At 35.9% G+C, this 21,563-nt stretch overlaps 1 protein-coding gene across 1 annotated transcript; it reads right to left on the bottom strand.

The window, feature by feature from the left end:
* Positions 1–442: 442 nt before the first annotated feature.
* On the bottom strand, positions 443–19,826 carry stk33 (serine/threonine kinase 33). Its single transcript, XM_066700881.1, has 13 exons — positions 19,709–19,826; positions 9,243–9,359; positions 8,524–8,637; positions 7,988–8,092; positions 7,533–7,671; positions 5,553–5,641; positions 4,632–4,719; positions 3,330–3,405; positions 2,767–2,879; positions 2,435–2,520; positions 1,818–2,039; positions 1,142–1,219; positions 443–683 (listed from the first exon to the last, which is right to left on the bottom strand). Exons 2-13 carry the CDS (start codon positions 9,321–9,323, stop codon positions 468–470), a joined length of 1,407 nt encoding a protein of 468 aa, XP_066556978.1. The 5' UTR covers positions 9,324–9,359; positions 19,709–19,826; the 3' UTR covers positions 443–467.
* Between the last annotated feature and the right edge of the window lie 1,737 nt (positions 19,827–21,563).

Genomic DNA, 21,563 nt, shown 5'->3' with positions numbered 1-21,563 from the left:
GGAAAATACTTATTTTTAATGAGTATGGGGTGCCGTTTGTGTTATACGAAATTATGAAAGGGTATTCATTTTGTGGACGTAAGTCTTTACTTTTCGTGCACAAAACTGATAAGCACAAAATCAGATTTTTTTAGGACAAAAAACATTATATGCACAATGTTCATTTCGTGGGACAAAATAAACATGATGTGCATGAAATGTGAGTTATGTGCACGAAATGCACTTTCGTGGGACAAAACTGCATTTCGTGAGTAACATGACTCAATTTGTTCATCTTTCACCTTTTTGTCCACAAAATGAATTACATATATTATTTCATGCACAAATGGCACCCCAAACCTCTGATTTATCCCAAAACCCTGTTTTGCTATGGGTATTGCTTTTTCCTTATTTTACAACATTCTCTCCTTTGGCACATGGTTCAGTTCCCCAGCTGATATGGTTTTCTTTGCTTCATTTATGCTTCATTAAGTCTTTTTTGACTTTGCGCTGGCAGTGGATTTGGAAGATTTCTGTCCAGGACTGTGACTGGAAGCAGCGGGTGACTTTTGTATTTCTCCTCTCACCAAAAAGGAAGTTGGCTTCTCTGAAGGCCCAAGTCTAGGGGCACTGGCCTCGCATTTGTCCTGCTGCCGTGCTCGCTTTGCGTTTGCTAGACTGGAAACCTTTCCACTTGTAGACGGCTAGAAGAGAAAAATAGATACATTACAACAATACATACCTGGGACAACTTATATGGCTTTCATTTGAAAATAGAATGCAACTAAATAAGTTTGCAATCTTTGTAAAGGTATTTATTTCAGAATTTGTAGGTTATGCTGGCACCATCTAGTGGTGCAATAAAGGAAACAATTCCTGTTTAAAAAAAACAAAAAACTCCACTTTAAATGAAGAAGCATTTGTGCATGGCTTATAGATATAGATATGTTTACTGGAAAGTGAGAATGCTTAGTCTTTTAATAGGGATGCTAAGGACCGCAAAAGCAAAATGGTTTCATACAGTTATTAATACTTTAATACTAATTTATCATAGGTACTTTATCTAATTTCCCATCCACATGGCTATGTCTGTTTGTTGGATTATTACAACAGAACATGAACATATGGTACAAATAAATATAAAGGGTTTGACATAACTTACACTGCTCCAAGTCTTCGGACTGGCTCCATTCTTGATGCCAATGTTGGACAGACTTGGAAGAATCTTCTTGTCTTGTTTCTGTACAGTAGGTCCAATGAAAAACACAGGTAAAATATAGTGGAGTAGTAAGATATAGGTTTAGTTTTAACATCTGCAGCATTTCTACAAGCGAATTTCTTAAGTTAATTCTACATCCTGTGCTGGTTAAAGAAAATTGGGTATGACTTTCTGCACGAAAAATTGTTGTACAGACTACTTCAATGTCATATCATATTTATTTAACATAAATGTGTTGAAAGTATTTTTTCTGGCTTTCCAATTAATCAGCTCAAACAGGCCAATTATCTCAATCGCAAAAAAAGCAAGACTCTGGAACTACTTGGAAAGGCTGAGAAGTGCAGGTGTGTGAAAGAGGTTCTTCTGGAGAGAAAGAAGATAGCAGCGGAAACAGCCAGAGAGAGGCGCTGGTTTATCAGACAGCGTGGTCTGATAAATACAGGAGATATGCAGAACTGTGTTGAGTGATCCTTATGAAATAGTAGCAAAGCTGAAGCTGAACAAAATATAGTCTTCAGTGTATTGCTGACAACCCAAAAGCACTTCTGATTAAATGTGTAATGCAAAGTGTAATGAAGTGCAATGGGGATTCTTCTCAGATGTGTAGCTTGTATTTTACCTGTTTGATAGGAGTAGACGGTTTTCTACTACCACTGACTGTGTCTGCACAGGACCTCAGTTCTGTCAGGTGCCCAGGCTTGGAGGCATCTTTCTGGGAAGTCTCCAGAGATAACCCATTGAGGCCTGTGAGATCGGCACTGTCTGTATCATCAGGATTTTTTGCGAACTGGCTCATCATATCCAACACATTGGAACGTCTTGCAGGAGTGGATGTGTCGCCCTATGATAAAAATGCATCTAAATGGTTAGACTTAATTTCCTACATATTAGGATTTTGGTCAGTCAGAGGTAGAAAGTGTAATTATCCATCTTTGTATATTTAACAGCTTTAAAAAGCTACAATCTTTGGATTTAAGTTCTGCATAACCGTTTAGAAAGGGAAAAAAAATCACAGCTATCATCTGAAGCAGAATCTCATTAAGCGTGTTCAATGAATATACAGAAATGTAATATTTAAACATCACAGCAAGATTAGGTTTCGTCTAATATACGAAAAGACCGCCTTGACCACACCAAACAACAGTTAAGTCCAAATTAGATATTTCCTCTTGAATCCTTTTTTTAATTATCACGAAAACTGGCAGTGTTGAAAAGAAAAAGGTCAGCTGCACTTGCCGTGATCCAGGGGTCATCCAAGAGTTCGTGTACTGTGATGCGGTAAGCAGGATCAACTTCCAATAGCTGCTGCAACAACTTTTTGGCTAGAAACAGGGGAAAAAGGTAAATAACTGTCATTTTCATATTGTTTAAAAAGAAGAGGGAAATTGTGTAAAGGTCACCTTCTCATAAATGCAATCAGAATCTTCTGATTTGAAAATACTTTTCTTTTTAAATAGGTTCAGTTTTACAGACAGGGGAGTGTGGGGAACAGCTGCCCGCCACGCAGTGTCAAACAACACATTCGAAAACATGTAACAATGACATCAAACATATAAGAGCCAACCTACCTCCATCACTTATGGTCCACCAGACTGGTTTGGTGAAGGTCAAGTCTCCTTTTGTGATCAGGTCGAAAAGCCTGTCTTCTGAACTTGCCTTGAAGGGAGGTTCGCCACAGAGCCTGGGACAGAGAATGATATGCTCATAGGAAAGTCTTCAATAAGATTGCTTTTCAATAATACACATACAAAACATGAGTCTGGATAAAAATTAAACATTGCAGTTGTTTTGTTTCCACAGAAATCTTGAATTAAAAGCTACAAAACATCCAATGACAGAATCCTGCCTAATTTACATGTACCGTATTTAGTTTTAGTGCTAGTCATGGTGCTGAATAAATGACATGGGGCATTTTTATGCATTAAACATTTTTACAAGTAAAAAAAAAAAAAAAAAACTAATTAAGAAGTACAAGGACATAAAGATATGAGAATTTCTTGACAGCATTCCAAAAGGAAAGAAAGGTCACTGCTACATGTCCTGCATTAAAAGTGTATAATTTGTGACCCTGTATTTTCAAGTCAAGCACTGCATATACACTCTGAAGATAAAGAAGCAAAGATGTGCATACAGCATGTACATGATGACCCCCACACTCCATACATCACACTGCTGGCTGTAGTCGTGGCCATTGATGACTTCTGGAGCTGTCGGCGAAAAAGAGAGACAACCATAATTAATTTACAAGGTTTAGAAGAATGTAGAGTGACTCCAATCCATTCTGTACCAAACATGACTAACACTTCAAGAACGGAACTCCTTAAGAGAAATTGTATCCCATGAGGGTACATTAAGAGAGCAGCGGCTCACATTAATTGGATCAATTACAAGCTAACAGTGTTTTCCTCACTCAGGTTATTGCATACTGTTGATTGGGTTGCTGGGCATTTTTTAAATAATGTCTTCATGGAACACATGCATTTTCACCCCCCAGAGAAGAGAGGGCATATTTAATATCACTATTCCATGGAATGTACGTTTCCTTATGCTCTTACATACTTCTACATTGTTAGCACTTCTATCGTTTTACTGCAACTTCTCCAATGCCTACCCGCACATACCTAGGACTTAACTATATTATGTCTGCACCCGTTAGCTCATTGTACTAGGATGTATGCTTATTGTGTTTTTTAAGGATTGTATTACTGCACTTTTGTAAAGCTGTAAAATGCTTCTTAAAGGGTAAGTCGCCCTGAATAAGGATAATAATTCACCCTCTATGATCAACACTTTGGATTCAACTAATTTGAGTAATAACAAAGAGAATCGCTCAAGTTTAGCTAAAGTAAGCACAACATTACCTGATACCATGGAATTATAAGCTTTTATGTGTAACTTAAATAATAAAACTCAATAGGCTCATATTTGTTTATTGTCTTCCAAGCACCAAGCATATTTAAATCACTCTAGCAGAGATGCCACTTAATGAGAGGCTAGCTCTCACTGCAGCATCAATAAACCGCTTGGGCTCTGACCACTTCAGATTGATTCCAGCTCATTTAGACACAGACTGCAAGCTCAGCACTGCTCGCAAACAAAGTCCAATCACATTTTGTTTGATTTCCCCATAATTGTGCCCATACCTGTGATCCTCTTACCTACTTATAACCCATAACTTAAGAAATGTCACATTTGTTACAGTACTTACAGAAAACATCTTAAATCATGTATAATTCTGATTCTTCTGAAAGCACTGCACGCTGCTTCTCAATGAATGACCCCCCACTACACCGTGTAGAAGCATATTTTAGTTTCTTTAAATAGACCTGTATTTAAACCCTATAAACATTCACTTTGTAACACAAACTGTTAACCTTTGAAGGTTAAAGTTATTCCCACTGTTTGCAATGGCATTTTCAAAATGTGTGTTTACCCATATAGATAGGTGTTCCACAGGTGGCCTGCAGCATGTTCCGACTGCCAGACCCACCTTTCTGCTCAGCCAGACCGAAGTCTGTCACCTGCATAAACACAAAAAGTCAATCAACAAAACCTGGCAGAAGAAATAGGCACACAGTTTCACATACGTTCTCATTCCCTAATCAAGCACTGCACCCTGGCCTAAGATGAGTTCTGGCTTCTGATCAATCACATTTTAATTGCCAATTAAACGCTTGTAATACATAGCATCAGGCAGCAACTTTTTTTGATTTTGTTTTTTAAGATTTAAACTGTTTTTCTGTCAGTTGTGTTGAATAGGAAAGCATTTGAAAGCATGATCCCTATAGCGTGGATTCAAAGAATATTACCTTTTTTTATATATATAATTTATGGCATTGGTACAACGCATGGTGATTTGTGGCAGGCAGCATAAATAAAACTGTAACTAATAACCACAAGAGATGACCAACCTTTGCCAGATAAGAAGCTTTTATTGCAAGCCAGAAAACCACTGTCTTAAAGCACTGTAGTGGTGTTTGATTTATATGTTAGTCCTGGCTTGATTTAAACCTTTGCTCCAGATATTTTGTTGAGCAGGCTTTTGAGCATACAGAAGATATGGGTTGTATACTTTGTCCTTAAAGATCATCTTGATTAATTTTCTTAAAGACTGCTGTAACCGAAATGGGAATAAAGGCCTCGGTTCAAGAGAAGCTCTACGATGCAGTGGCACTGACTGAAGGAAATGGCATGTACTTTTAAACAGCATATATCCCCACTACTACTGGGAGTAGTCTCACTGCAGCTTTAGCTCCACATGTGATGAGTATGGATTATAATTAAACATCATTGTAAGCTTATTAACATAAAAGGAAAGCTAAAAATAAAAAAAGATTAACAACTTTTTTCTCACCTTGATGTTCACCTGCATCTCATTGCTGTTGTCATTGTGTTCACTTTTCACCAAAATATTTTCTAGCTTAAGGTCTCGGTGAACAATGTCTGAACAGAAACAGAAGAACAAGTAGTTAGCTACAGACTAGAGACATAGAAACACACACACTATCAATTAAAGTTTTAAATATTGACACAATATTTGAGGAATAGACGAACAATGTAAAATAAACAGGATAAAAAAGGATACTTTCATTTTGACATTTTTTTCTCTTAGTTTAAAGGAAAACATTTTTTATCTCCAGTTTATTTTGTGTTCAACAGGTGATTGCTACATAAATACCATCAATCACAGAGTAAAGACATGTGCCCCCTAGAGAATATGATTAATTTACAAGCTCTGTAAATGAGTGTAGGAAAGCCAGATGCCTAAGAATTTAAAGGCCCAATCTCCTTCTCCGGGGAAGCCATTAACATTAATGTGGGCAGATGGAAAAGAAATGTTCTTCAGGAAATCATTATTTATTTGCTTCCTTTTAAAAAACATATAATGTAATATCACAGAAAATATTTGGTAAGTAAGGTTCTTTGTGCTCCCAATGCCCACCCTTGTTGATTTATCTGAACATATCAGCAGTGAACCTCAACTGTAAGAGTAAGCTAAAAGGTTACAATGGATGCTGGCACTTTAATTGGCTTAATGGAAAATAAAGTGTCAGAGTGCGTAGGCCTTGTCTGTAAGTGGGTCTGAATCCATGAGTTTATGAGTTATTAAGAAACGAAAGGCATTTCAAGGGAAATATTTAACTATCTTAAAGACACTACATTTCTCTGTCTATCCACATTTGAATGGAGGACAAAAAAATACTCAACAGACAACGCCACAATTGTCCATGGAGTTCAGCTTTGTAGCTAAGGCAATATACTTTAGAAACCAAAAATAAAACAGAAATAGGAATTAATTTAATACAACATGTTGACATGAGCTGCTCATGTATTTAAAAAGTATCCAAACAACAGATCATTACCGATATTATAAATTACAATGAAAAAGTTACTATATATTTATATATTCAGAGCTATAATTAATATGCCATTATTTGATGATATATGTTTTATTACCGATGCCAAGGCAAAGTAAACACTTGTCCTAACAATGCTCTGCTGGTGGTTCAATTTGCTGTTCATGTACAAAGCAAGGCATAGAACCTCATGGGGACTTTTAATATGAAAATGCACCTATTAATCAGTATTCTTCCCCTTCGAGCAGTAAATGACTCATTAGCTACATGTAATAGTATCTCCTTGCCAACCAATGTCCTAAATTACCTCTTAGTATATGCTAACAGTTTTGCTGAACAGAAGATTTAAATATGAAAACAAAACATATAATCTTTAAATAAACTCATCAGACTCAATTAAAATGAACTGCAACTTTTTTTGTTGGTTGGTGTTGCTCATTATTAGCTCATTATTGAAACCAGTGAAGTACTGTAATAACTGTAAGCTGTAATGTTGTGTCAGCCTTCTTAATATGAAATGTCAATGAATACAAATCGGGTGGGCTCTATACATGATGTCACCCATTAGTACAGCAACTACATCTGTACCATTCCTTCATCAGTGTATATGTGTTGTCAGGTGACTCCACACAGCAGATTAGGTCACCACAGCAGTCACGCATTTGTTGCTTCATTATAAATGATTGTGAATCAAAGTGCAAAAATATTTATATTGTTTTTGGGTTATTAAAGTAGCAGTTATGTTTTAGCATTTTGAAAATCTCCAGTTACTCAGTCTTCTATACATCTGACATATTCAAATTATGGTTTAAATTGTTTACCGCATATCAAATATATAAGAATAAGTTGCTGGTCTGTTTATGTTATGCTAAGATACATTTCTTAATATACTGTGTGTGTGTGTGTGTGTGTGTATATGTATATATATATATAATTTTACAGGGGGGGAAAAACAACATTTCAGCATAAACATTTACCCTTTTTGTGTAGGTAGGCTATGGCTCCTGCCAGACTGCTGATTATTTGTCTGGTTTCATTCTCTGTGAAGCATTTCTTTTTCAGGAGAAAGTCTTTCAATTCACCTCCCTTGCAGAGTTCTGTCACCAGATACATGTTCTGCAAAAATAATAAAGAAATTACATTTAAGTCCTATCTATGTCTGTTTTAATTTACATATATATGTATGTATATATAATTTTATTTTTCAGTATTTGCATTACAATATACCATTAAAAATCATATTCATGTAATAACCCACACGTGTTTTATTGTTGAACTAAGTGGATTATATATATATATATATATATTACCCCCCAGCTCATTTTCTAGTTCACATTTAAAAGAATCTGCTTTGTTCACGTGATATAACATTTTCAGGGATGCACTCATCTAACCGATTGTTTCTTAAAACTGTAGGATTTACAATACTTACCGTTGGTGTTTCAAGGACTTCTTTTAGATGGATGATGTGCTCATGGTTGACATGCTTTAAAATGGAAACTTCTTGTTCCAACATTTTAACACCAGAGCTCCCAGCCTATATTAAGGAAGAAGAGGTCAGTTTAAATAAGGGGTGTTTTTATGGTTTTGAGGGATATTTCTATTTTTTTGTTTGTTTGTTTTTTTGGTATCTTATTGAAGTTTTATCGTGGTTGGATACAGTAGAACTAGGAAGATATTTATTGAGGATAGAATGGTTTTACTAGAAAAAGCTGAAAAATCCTACTTTTGTACCAGACACTTGGATAGATTGAGAATCACAGTACAGTACACAGTACTTTACAAATATATAAACAGCTTTACAATATTCCAATATTTTTTTACATCCTATTATAAAAATACCACTTCTCAACTTACCTTTTACTACTAAACAAAGTTATAATAATATTTTAAACATTTTATAATTTACCCTTAGTGATTGAAAAGGGACAGTGGCAGAATCATATTTAATCATATTGGAGGCCTTACCTTCTCTCTGTGCACCTTTTTGATGGCCCACGTCGTCTGTGTTTCCATATGGGTGCCTTCATACACCACCCCAAAGCTGCCCTGCCCTAATTTGTTTCCCAGCGTGTATATTTGCTACAGAAACAAAGACATTAAAGATAAGATGACTTCCACCTAATTCATATTTTGTGTGTTCATTATCTATACTTTCAGTCACTATGAATCACAGATTTAATTTTAATTCCTATTTAATGTCAAATTCTAAATTCTCTCAAAATTATCAGTTTCTCTGGTTTTACTATTTATAGGTATGTGTTTGGGTAAAATTTATATTTTTGTTATTTTCTATAAACTATTGACAACATTTCTCGCAAATAAAAATATGACTTCAATGGAATTGCTGCCATACATGTAGAGATGCTGATTTAAGAAAAAATTGCAGTGATCTCTTAATATATATATATATATATACAGCAAGAGAGAGAGAGAGATTCTGAAATTGTGGAGCCTATGGTATTTTATATTATAGAATGTACTTGATCTTAATTTCCCAAGCACAGAAAGATGGACTCTGTCCTGTGTACTTCACACTGTGGCAGCCAAGTGAGCTGTTTGAAAATCTTTGACCTGAGTGGAAGTTCTGCGCTCCTCCAGGAAATACAGAGCAGTCCCAGTCCTCGTGAAATGTTATATTGCATATATACTGGGCCTGGGGCAATTCCGCTATCGGGGTACTATACCTGGATAGCAGCGTCATCTTCAATTCGGGTGTGGGGCACACTGTTCTCTGGAATGCTGGAACACATCCGCTGGGAGGTCATTTTCTTTCCAGCGTCACCAACATCGGTCTTCTGCACCTAACAAGACACGTCACTGCTTAATAAAACTGAACACAGAGGATGTGTAGCCAAAAAAACAGACCACTGGGTGGGTAACATGAGGTCTGACTAATAAAAATACAAATTAAATTGAATCAAATAAAAATACCCTGGCCAACACATGAAGTCTAAAGGTCATGTTACATTGAAGAATCTTCTATAAATTCCACCTGCTTTTGGTGACTCCACAACACGAATATTAACACAAGCAAGTTATTATACGTTCATGGCTTTAAAGTGTTCAACAGACAAAAAACTGTTGTGATGGTACTGCGAAATCTAGTTTTCTCTTTCTCTCAGAATTCAAAATTCCCCTTTTACAGCACTCTCTGTGTGTTACTGAGGAGGCCTTCACATCAATCTGCAATCTCCAGTCTTAGGTGTGTGCCCGACCTCCCTAAGAGTCTAGTTAAAGTTTCTGTGGGCACATTGAGGTGAATTTATCTTAGAAGCATCGTGAATGTGCAGTCGTGAGATTAAGTATATTTTGGCAAATGTATGAGAATTAAGTAGAACAAACATTTTCCAGATGGAATTTGCCAGTCTTTTTCCTCAGGCTCCACTTAATAACTTGCACAATAACTTGTTACCAACATCCATTGTATTGTTTTGTTTTGATTTCTAACTAAAGTGTTTACTAATTGTTGCTAAACTACCTAATTTAGGGACTTCATAGTTTAATGCCTTATCTACTTTAGTGGGGACAGATTAGAAAACACACGCAAGTAATGTAAATGGGATGTAAAGTAAATGGAAGAACAAACATCCAAGACAATGACGAGACCTTTAATCTAAAATCGGAGTAGCAATAAAGCACCCATGGCTGCAGCAGAGTTGCCATGATAATATAACTAATAGGCTGGTATCTAAGAAACATCAGGTCTTGGATAATAAAGCCGTTTCTGTTAACATCATCAGAAATTCACTGATCCAGTTCATACTTGCACACACACACACACACACACACACACACAAAAACAATGTTAAACATACTGGTTCAATATTAGGAAGGAAGGAAGTACAACTGGACAGTGATACAGTATTAATATAGATACAGTATTAGAATCTGTAACTGTACTAATACACATATCTGTGAAAAATGAATGCGTAATAGTCCTTATCTATTATTTAAATTAGACACAAAAAATACACATTCAAGTTTTAATTTACGATGCCTTCTCTCATAGACTTGCTACTCAGTCTCCCATCTTTTGCCTTCACATTTTAGCAGATTTCCTTTACTCTGCAGTGCAATCGATTTCTACTACACCCTGTCTGAAGAGTGCATATTAACTTTAAGCACAATTTACTCAACATCAAAAATACTTTGAAAGCCAAATTAAATATAAAGAAATTAACAAGTGATGACTGGAAGCAGTAGAGTGGATCTACCACACGGACAGCAATTAATTATTAACGAGCAAGCGGTGTCTTTACCCTCTCTTCTCTCACACATTATCTTATCAATGACAGGGCTTTAATAAGAAGCCTGTCATTTTAATTATCACTCATCTATCTGCTAATCAAAATTATTGTGACAGTCTCTGAAAATCAAAATACCCTCCGTTAAAGTGAGTTTGTGCTAGAAAGCCCTGCATGGTCAATGTACACCAAGTGTTTTTCCTAGTAGTTCTATGGATTGAATGCTCTTGGAGTGGCCTATTTAGCAGAAAGCATTTGAAGGAAGACAGAAATGTAAGGGTGGGCGGGTAGATGGGGTTATTGAAAAACTTTGGCCTTAGGTGGGGTCATAAATATGGTACAACCACTTGTAACAGGAACATATTCATGTATAAAGACTACTGTGTAATAACTTCCCTAAAGCTAAATGCACTTTTAATGCAAAGTAAATGGAATGTTTGTTTCCTGCCCTTTGAAAATGTCATTTCACTGCATGGGCCCAATTGAGCATCTCGGGTCCTTTTGTGTGTGCTTCAAACGTACAAAAATGCGCCCTGTGATATTATTATACCATACAGCATGCTGCCGAGTGCACTGCTGTGCTCCTGTAGCAGCCGAGTCACTTGTTAGGCACATGTTAATACACCTCAGAGAAGTATCTACATATCCTATTCTCTGTGTTGTATTGGATTCCCTGTTGTGTCTGCCACTTAGCCATGCTTACTAAGGGTTGCAGCAAAAACGGACTCTGAAAACCCCAGTCAAAGCTGACAGAGTAAATACAAGGTGTATAATAAAACATAGGAAAATAAGAAACTAAGGTTACAAACTAGAGGAGGGTGTTGGGCTCACTTTACCTATTCACTCTGTATCAAGTAGCAAGCAATCCCAGAATTCAACTGCCCCTACTCTTTGTATAAAATAGGCCCCCAATTCTTGTCCTTAATGCACCTGCTCTTAATTTACAAGGGTTAATCCATATCCTTTCTTCGCTGTTAAATTAGAAGTTATAGGTTTATCTGCCAGAACTTCAGATAAATTCTAAAAACATGAACACATTGTCCTCTGGTCAAGACTAAAGGAAATCTGATCCTTTAACCTGCCTGAGAATGATATTGCTTTAAAGAAGTGCCGTGGAGGTGAAAGTGGATAACGCTTCACTTACAGGCAGCTATTTGTCATTGTAATAGAAAACGAGAACGACAAATACATAGAAAACACACAGTTAAACTGAACACACACGTATGGGAAACAAATAATAAATTATAGAGACCAAGAATTTAAGTATTTGAAAATGTTTCACACTGAAGAAAGACAACATACTGTCTGTCTCTATGCTAGACCCTGTCAGAGCCTGTTATTGTACTCCACTGTGAGCATTATCTAAATGGTAGTGTAACCGATAGCTCTAATGCCAGATTACAGGATGGAAACACAGATTTACCATGGGCTGCAAACCTTAGTAAAGCTAAACATACAAGAAAAAGTACACAAGAAGCTACAGGGGCTGTTTAGTTCTTTAGCCAATATTCCTTCTTACTGTACCTTTGTTTTTTCTAAAGCTCTACTGTACTAGTTACTATTTTATAATACTTTTAAGCTTCTCGCTTTAATAATTCAACTGTAAAGTACTGTGTATTGTCAATTTAAATGGAAACATTTTTTAAAGTGCTTCAAATATATTCCATTATCCTTATGCTGAAAGCTCAAAGACTGCCTTGATTACTTTTGCTGACAACAATGTTACACGTTGTTTAAGGGAAAAAAAGAATCATACCTTGGTGAATTGAATGGCCTTAGAGACTAGTAACAAACAAAACCCATTGGATCGGCTGTTAATATTGATTTGGTATAGTACATTTTTAAATACTCTAGTGCTACTGCTCTCTTGAGATTCTTAATACTCAACGTCTGCTAACCTCAACTGTCTATTAGAATGGTTTGCATTAAATGTTATAATGATCTCAATACAGTTTATTTTTGGTGAGTTTAATTCTACCATAAAATATCAAGAAAGGAGAGGGGAGGGGAGCGGATATTGGCTTTCCCTAAAACAATGTTAGCGAATCAAAGCCAGGCGTACTGAAAATATGTTCATGTCACTTGAGGACAAATTGAGGCAAAGTAAATATATTTGTGACATTTCCAGTTAAACCCATTCTGCTTCCCCAGGCTTTTCAGATCTCAGTAAGCACCCAGTAGCAAGTAATTATAGCCGATAGAATGTCAGCAATCGATCCCCGGTATTTTTCATTTCACCAGCATAACTGTCAAAATCCCATTAGTGTTTCTTTACCGATTGTTTGCAAAAGGAAACATTGTTTCCCTTGACTGCAAAAGAGATGGTGCATTTCAGTTGCAACACAAATTAAATGTGACATTGGAATGATGCCTGGACACACAAAGATAATTCTAGCTGTGTGTCGTTCCTGTTTGTTTTGTTTTTTTGCTCTCTCCTGTGCACGCCTCTGATATTGGTTGTCTGTCTTTGTAGCAACAGTGAAGTGTAAACAACGCTTTCTGCCCTATGGTACATTAATTTTATTACTTCCATTATTATCCTGCCCATAATGAAACTGTAAGGGCCTTATACTTTTCAATCTAGCAGAACAGCGTCTGCTTATAGATCTACATGTTTAAGTGCTAATTAAAAAGAAGGGCCAGAGCAAATTTAGGTGAAAGAATAGAGCAATTATTTGGCATGCAGGTATTCAATAATACAAGTAACGGGGGGCCATATTGGGACCACAAAAAAACAAAAGTCTGGCAGCAATGGCAGGACTACAGCCACTGCAAATTTATGGATGTAGAAATAAACATTAATCCTTGTTGGATATTAATTTGCATAGCAGAAGGGAATGGCAATCAACTTTCAATAAAACACTTTTCCCTGTAGAGCAGATTTACTTTTTAGCCATTGCCATTTTTACAGGATTCACCTTTATTGAAAGGGTCAGTTATATTTGAATATATATGATTTTGAAAATATTCTCTTTTAATCATGCTTCACTAAAGGCGGTTGTTTCCTCCAATCTTTAAATGTTAGCTCTAGTGTGTCCCTTCGTTTTAGTGCTGCCTCTTAGCTAGCTGTTATAGCATTACCACAAGGGGGGGCGATTTCATTTCATACCATACTATACGCAATTCTATAAAAAAACAGCATTTAAAACATCCTTTAACATTTACTGTGTTGACTGCATAGATAAAATGTCCAAAGGTCTCCATGCTTCAGCCAAACTGTTTCATCCTCTTGATCTGCATCTTAATTATTTATTGACAGCCAGCTTTGATGACAAATGATAAACTTTACAGTATTAATGAAGCGTGGAATTACATTACCTGACGAGTGAATATCTCACATGCCAAGACTGCAAAGCAGAGGAATCGCTTTGCTACACAACAGCAAAGGAACTAGGGGAACCGCCATAACACTGAAATACTACACTTTGTCATGTAAAGCAAGAAACTTTCAGTAAAACTAAAATCCTAGAAAGTAAGTTTCCTGACATTGCAAAATATTAAAGATTCTTGGTCTTTTAACTAATGGATTTTAGACATCTTATAAATTATATACAAGACAAAATTAATAACTTATTGCTTTAAAAACATGTATTGCGTAGGTTTAAATTTTCTGTAAAGGCAAAAGTCAACATATTTGCCTATGCAACATGGGTATAATGAAAAGCATTCATAATTTAAAGAGACCTCTCTTTTTCAGGTTGTAACTGATGAGTTTCCACAGGTCTGAAACACACTTCCTCGACAGAAACTGATTCTGAAGTACTTGCTTACTTTAGACCTCAACATGTTGCTAGGAGAGTAGACCCAACAAATTGGAAAGTATTTTCTACTGGTTTCATCAAGATCCTGGTTAACCCCTGTAGGATGTGCTTTCTAAAACCTCAGCAATTGCAAACAGACATAATTTAAATTTTTTAACTTGAATTTCAGTGTGCACAATGGGACCCATTAGAGGAACATTTCAGAAATCTATCAGGAAATAAACCATTTGGGCTTATTTAGAAAATTCTTATAGATATAAATAGATTATATGGCATTTAGAAAATTAATCCAGCAGTTAAGTTATACAAGCCCAGGCACCATAGATTTCTGATTAATTATATAAACCTTAGCCAAAAAATGTATCATGCTAGCTTCAATTAACTTAATTTCAGCTCTGTATAAGATTTTGAAGACAGCCAGGCCTATAACATAGTGTAAATCTGGGCTAAAGAGACTGAACAGTTGATTGATCTACATTATTTATGTTTTCATCCATTGACCTGAAGTAGCCGTGATCAAATGAAAATGAAAACCCGTTTGGTGTCAATTCACTGAGGTATTTCATTACATAAGGTGGAGGAATGGTTGAGCCTCACCTCTCTTTAGCTATCATTGACAGTACAGTGGTATAGAGTTCACTCAAGCCACATACACTTTGCAATTACCCTACTATTTCTGTGATTGCTGCAAAACACAGTATGCCCAAAGACCAATTACACTTAGTGAAGACACTAGGAAACTCATATTAGTGAAAGACAAGAACAGTACAGTAGGTAAAATGTTGGTTTCATGACATACAGTTGTCTGACAGTAGTTTTTGTTGCACCTGTACTATTGCACCCTTACATAACTGGTAACAATATCCTAACTTCTTAACTAAAAAAAAAAAGTGTACCAGTATTATAAATGTTTCAATTAGATGGCAACGGTAAATATATGTAGATTGACTGACAAAATAACATCTCATCGCATGTGGATGTAACTGAAGTGCTCAATTTAATCTAAGTACGGCACAGAACTTAGATTTGATGTCTGCTTTGCTGCACGTAGTTATATGATGGTGAGTTATATGAATCTGTAACACTAAACAACTGCAAGGTTGTATTCCTGATCAGCGTATCAAGTCATGTAGAGCATCATGTTGTTATTTAAAGCTACACGAGGAACACTGGGAGGCCTAAAAAAAAGTGGAACAAGCCGAGCACAGTTGTCAGTACTTTCCATTATCTTTAGCACTGCTGATGCATCTGATAAACAGAGAGTGTTGTGCAGGTCATTAAGAAGTAAATGTGGAAGATAAAACACAAGATAAATTCCTCCATCAGCACAGTTTGTAGCACCATTGGCCAACTTTGAGGCAACACAAGCCAAAAAAATAATAATTTCTTTTGTGTGAAATACACAGCTGCTTGAAACCCTTATAATTATTTAAGCCTCGTACAGGCAGCAATTAACTTCCAGCGACCTGTTCCAGCTAAATATAATTATCTGGCATGAAACTCGCATAATAATAGGTGTTTTAATGCTCACTGAAGTTTAAAAAATTGAATATGCACTCAGAGTTAAAGTATGTCAATGGAATGTGTTTTAGAGGGTCTCAAAAAAACACAACCGTTTTCCTACTGAGGCTCAAGGCTAACTCTTATCAAAAGTGAACATTTCTGTTTACGGGCAAGTCGAGTATGGCAGAAAGAAAGAAAACCTAAAAATGCTTGGCATGCCCAGGTTAGCTGTTTTACATCTCCGTTAGATTTTAAGAAATCAATCTATAACGAGACAGATTGCAGCAGTCCTCACCCCAAAGTGCTTTCTGATTCTGTAGTGTAAATAAGGATGGAAAAACTTTGCCAATTCTTTTTTCTCCTCCACATTCAAGAGAAATCTGGGCACATTTATGTCTAAATTGTTAAGATATACTGATATAGGCCTACTATATTTCTAGGCATTACACAAACTTTAGGCTATTCACTTCACTAGTTCCATAAGTATATCAATTGCAATGCCATAATAAAAGTACTGACGGTAGAATATGCAACAGCTTAGTACCTGGCAAACAGAATGACATACAGTGGTGCTGGTGTTCTATCAATTTATAGCAATTGCGCTAATGAAACCATCTGGTTTGAATTATGATGAGTAAGCTATAGTACCATATTCAGTGTATTTATTTATTAGATTTAGTTTAAATTGTGAATTATATAGGAATAGGTAACTCGGACCATTTCAAAATTGAAAAAATGATTACCTCCCAGCCCACTTTAATAATAGTAATAATAAAATTGATATTATGTATCTTATGAATTACAAAAACTAGATCACTACTAATCAAAACCTGTACTGGTGCTGATAGATGAGGAAACTATTCAGATATTCAAGAAGATTTATACTGAGGGAAAAAGAAAAGATGGAGAAGAGTGTGCTAATGTGCCAACAGCAATTAATTTTGTTTCACTATGAGCTTTGAGGCTCATTTGTTTTAATAACTAATCACATATTAATTGCTCAATCTGTTCATTTAGTTTATGGAAGCTATCCAAAATACAGTAAAGCCTTTAAACTGAAAGACATGCCAAAGCTTGTTCAACTCACATTACAAGTTAACAAATCAGAACAATCACACTGCTAAAAACAGCTTAAACATTCATACCAAAGAAAACTAAACTATGTACACACCCCAATGCAACAAAGTAAAAATAATGACTGGGGACATTAGTATTTAGTATTTAAATCTCTCCATGACCTGGCTCCCTCACACCTTGATAATCTCATCATCCCCTACTCTCTGTCCCAGTCTTTACACTCTTTTGGTTCTAACTCACTCACTATCTTTCCCTCAAAACTCAGCTCCATGGGTGATGGCCTTCAGTATTGCTGGCCCTAAGCTATACAATTATCTTCCATCTGACCTGCATGACTGTCACTCCCTCATCTCTTTCCAAACTAAACTTAAAACATATATATTCTCTATTGCCTTCTCCTGACCTACTTACTTTTCCTTCCTCTAGTCACCTGCTTCAATCATATACAACATTACTTTCATTCTCACTAATATATATGCACTCATACGCCAGTCTTCTATTATATCTTGCCACTGCATCTTCTGATGCATGGGGAGATACATAGCTTACAACAAAATACTAGCCTAGTTCATATGATCTGCATTAATTTTCTTATGTGTCAGATCCTTGCATGTGAGTTGTTAGTGATTTCCCCTCATGTCTATGTTTTCCATGCTTATACAACTAACTACAGCATAAACAGAATCTGAAGATGAATTAAACAAAAAAAAAATGTTGTACACACAAGTCAACATCAATCAATGTTCATCATCAATCAATGCTGTATCTAATATAACATAACTTACAGTTTTGGCACTGCAATGTGGTCATGTCATATAGTTAAAATATAAAACAGGTGCATGGCCTCAAAACCTCATTTGAAAACAAAGGAACTATATAAACTGGTTAATATCTAATTACAAATTTTGTTTTTATTTCCTTTATGGAAAAACTGCCACGCTCCAAAAGATATATTGGGAGCTTTTTAAATTGTATTTGAGAGCATGAGAGTGTGATCATTTCATTAACTTTGACTAATGTGCCACTTTAGCTGTGGATTAGCTTTCCAAATAATTTAATTAATTTTCCTGTACATACCAGTTTAAGCAGCCACAATTTTGCAACATATGGTTATTAGTATTTTGACAATTTTAATGCTTTTTCCCAAATGAGAAACTATAAACAACAGCTATGCGCTCATTTAGAGACATGTGACACTGTTCTACTCTAGAAAGTGCTGACTTAATTAGAATATTAATCATTTAAGGAAAAAATAAAAACTAGGTGATTAAAATTTTGACAAAAGGTCTAAAGGTTTTCAGGCCAATGTATATTCTCATGCACCTTGCACTCAGATTTGGCCCTTGTGATCTCTTTAAGACATTGAGATGTATTATTATTTATTCTGCCATATAGATACAGGCTACAAGCAAATAATTATAAATTAGCACATTACAGGTATAGAGGTTTAATGATTGAAGCAAATATTGAATACCCAGTGTATTGTCCAAAATCTTGGACTTGGACCAATGCAGCCCAAGCATTTGTCTAGGTTAACCACCTTTGCAAGCAAAAGGTTAAAGGCTGTGTATTAGTCCTACATCAAAATTTACCAAGCATGTTGTTGCCACATTTAATAAGTTCCAATGGGGAAGATAATTTTTTTAAATATATGTAACAGATGAAAAATATACTAAGTAAAGTATAGAATAAGCTTAACACTACAGTCAGAGTCACTACACTTCAGTGTTTTTAATGTGTGCTACAGGCTGGTAAAACAAATGTCTGAATGGTACAGAAGCCAGGGATGTAGCAGGATGTGAAGTGAGACAAGCATTAAAGCATGGGCCTCTGTTTAAAGTATTTTGCCATTCATCCATCAGAGCTGTATAAGCTCACAATACATGAATAAATTCCTTTTATCTCCTTCTTGCAAAAAATATGATTGTCATTACAGTGTGTTTTTGTTGAAACCAACCCCTGTAGAGGCATTAGTCCTCTTCCAATTAAGATAAGCTGATAAGCATCAAGGACATAGATGAAAGTAAGCAATAATTATGGAGGAAAGCACTGGAATTAAGCCTATGTCATATAAAAATATATAACACATTGAAATATATATGTGAATACATATACATATAAACATATATTGGAACAGTTTGACCTCAGGCTATATAGTCCAATACTTCGATCAAAATAAATACACAACTTTTATCAATAATCATTAGTAACATCGTTATTAGTATTATTGTACTGGCATGCATGTATTTATACGAAATACTTAGTAACGTCACAATTTGGTAGTAAAAAATTACCAAATAGGTATTGAAATGACCAGAACAAATGCTCTCAATTGATTGTTCAAAGTCTCCTTGGTTATAATAAACAGAATAAATCAAACACCTATTGTTAACTGTTCAGCAACAAAAACTTTCTTGCATTCAGAAGCAAACAGAAAGGTCTACAGCCTTCGTTGCTATGGCAATAAGTTCAGTTGCTTTCAATGACTTCTAGTTTTCATGTAGTAGCAACACAAACTTCAACACAGTTTGATGTATTATTTCAAATACATAGATATAGTCTTACTTGAACATGAGTTGTGGGATTTCCAACGTTGTGAAATCCCGGTCCTAGGACTACATTTGTCTCGTCTTCACATTTGTTGCATCCTACGCTTTGGCACTCTAACAACCAAGTGAAGAAAGCGTCCCGGAAACGCTGCTGCTCAGAGGAGCTCGGCCACACGTCACACAATGGAAGTTATCATGCGTCTCCTCGGCAACGGGAAATGCAATGACGTCACACATAGCCGCTGTCCTGCACATAGCGAGGAGAGAGTACATACAGTGAATATCTACAAAATACATCTTTATTATCATTTTTTTTTTCAGTAGTACGTTAGTTTAGTATAATCATCGTTTTGGGTTCATAATTAAAACAATAGTTATTTACAGTTACTGTAAAAACTTCCTCAATCAAGTGGAAAGTTATTAGGCTATTTATTAGTAGAACATTATCTTAGTATAATCATTGTTTGGGGTTCTTAAAACAATGTAAACAAACAACAACAACAACAAAAATACAATTATGAATACCTTAATATAAAAACTTCCTCTATCAATAGGAAAGGACTAGTGAGTAGTCTGAGTGTGTGATAGTGCTACATTTCATATTAAAGGAAGGTGCAGATATATACTATTAAATAAGTGTGTTTTTGCCTGTTACAGGAACTTGTATGAATTGCTGAATTGGTATGATAATTCACATGGGACAAAATTACCTTTCCAAAATGTTGTGCTGGCCAGTCTATGGACTTGTATATGACTCACCTTGAGTCATACAGAGACTGTGCTGACAGGTTTTATCCAGCAAATATGTAATTTGCACCCATCTACAATAATTCTGTACATTAGTATCTCATACAGCATACATTGGCCAACAGGTGAAGTCATTCAAGACAATGAAGTTGGCTTTTGAAGAGTTAGCTTCCGCAACACCCTTTGTGCAGTCAACAAATGTCATAGTCCAATCTGTAGACCATGACGCATTGAAAATGCACAGATATACTATAACAGGAAACCGTTCTGTTCAATTCATCTCACTGCCTTCTGTGACAACAAATACCAATTCACCCATCCTGGTAGCTGGCATGATGCCCGGGTATTCAGAATGACTGAGGTCGCACATATCCAGTGCACTCTACCGAACAACCCACACATAATCAGAGATGAAGCTTACCCACTTTTCCAAAACATGATGACAATGTTCCATGACAATGGCCATTTAACACTCGTACAATAGAAAGTTGTCATCCACTAGAATGGCAATAGAAAGAGCTTTAGGATTCCTGAAAAAACATTTCCAAAGACTGAAAGGATTATAGATGTCCACAAATAAAAACAAGACCTGCTGCATCCTCTATAATATCTGCATGGAGAACATGGAAAACCTGGAGCTCAATGAAGTCTCTGACATGTCTCAGGAACATGGATGTGGAACCAGAGGTTCCAGCACATGATCAGGATGGAATTGTCAAGAGAAATACAATTGCTGCATCTTCATAGACTGTAGGAGAATACACAATCCTCTGCTCTCTGTATAACCATTGTAAATAGTTGTGTGACAGACATTGTAATATATTTTTTTATTCATGGAACAAAGCATGCAAAATTAAACATTGAGTTAGAAAGAAAGAAAAATAGCAATCCTCCCAAGCAAGTAAAAATAAATAATATCACTGCTTTTCCATTTTTTCTTCTAATAATTATGTCCTGCTTTAGACTGATCTGCCTGTCCAGTCAAAAACTTCCTTGCTGTATTCCCACAGCTGGACACCTGGGCTTTTCTTTTTTGTGGGATGTGTTGTGGGAGAGAGGCTGGCGTCTTAATGGCAGTACATACAGTCAATCCTGACATTAACCCATGCCAAGATAAACAGTAC

The sequence above is a fragment of the Amia ocellicauda genome, chromosome 4 (assembly GCF_036373705.1).
Source record: "Amia ocellicauda isolate fAmiCal2 chromosome 4, fAmiCal2.hap1, whole genome shotgun sequence".
Classification (NCBI taxonomy): Eukaryota; Metazoa; Chordata; class Actinopteri; order Amiiformes; family Amiidae; genus Amia; species Amia ocellicauda.
Note: the sequence above shows the minus strand (reverse complement) of the source record. Positions and strands in the feature narration are given on the sequence as shown.

Excerpts from the sequence above, each read along its gene's own strand:
- stk33 (XM_066700881.1), bottom strand. The coding sequence starts at position 9,323 with ATGACCTCCCAGCGGATGTGTTCCAGCATTCCAGAGAACAGTGTGCCC. Across the intron at positions 2,040-2,434 it reads TGGATGACCCCTGGATCACG|GGCGACACATCCACTCCTGC; the intron begins GCAAGTGCAGCT and ends TTTTTATCATAG. Across the intron at positions 1,220-1,817 it reads CGTCTACTCCTATCAAACAG|AAACAAGACAAGAAGATTCT; the intron begins GTAAAATACAAG and ends CCTACTGTACAG.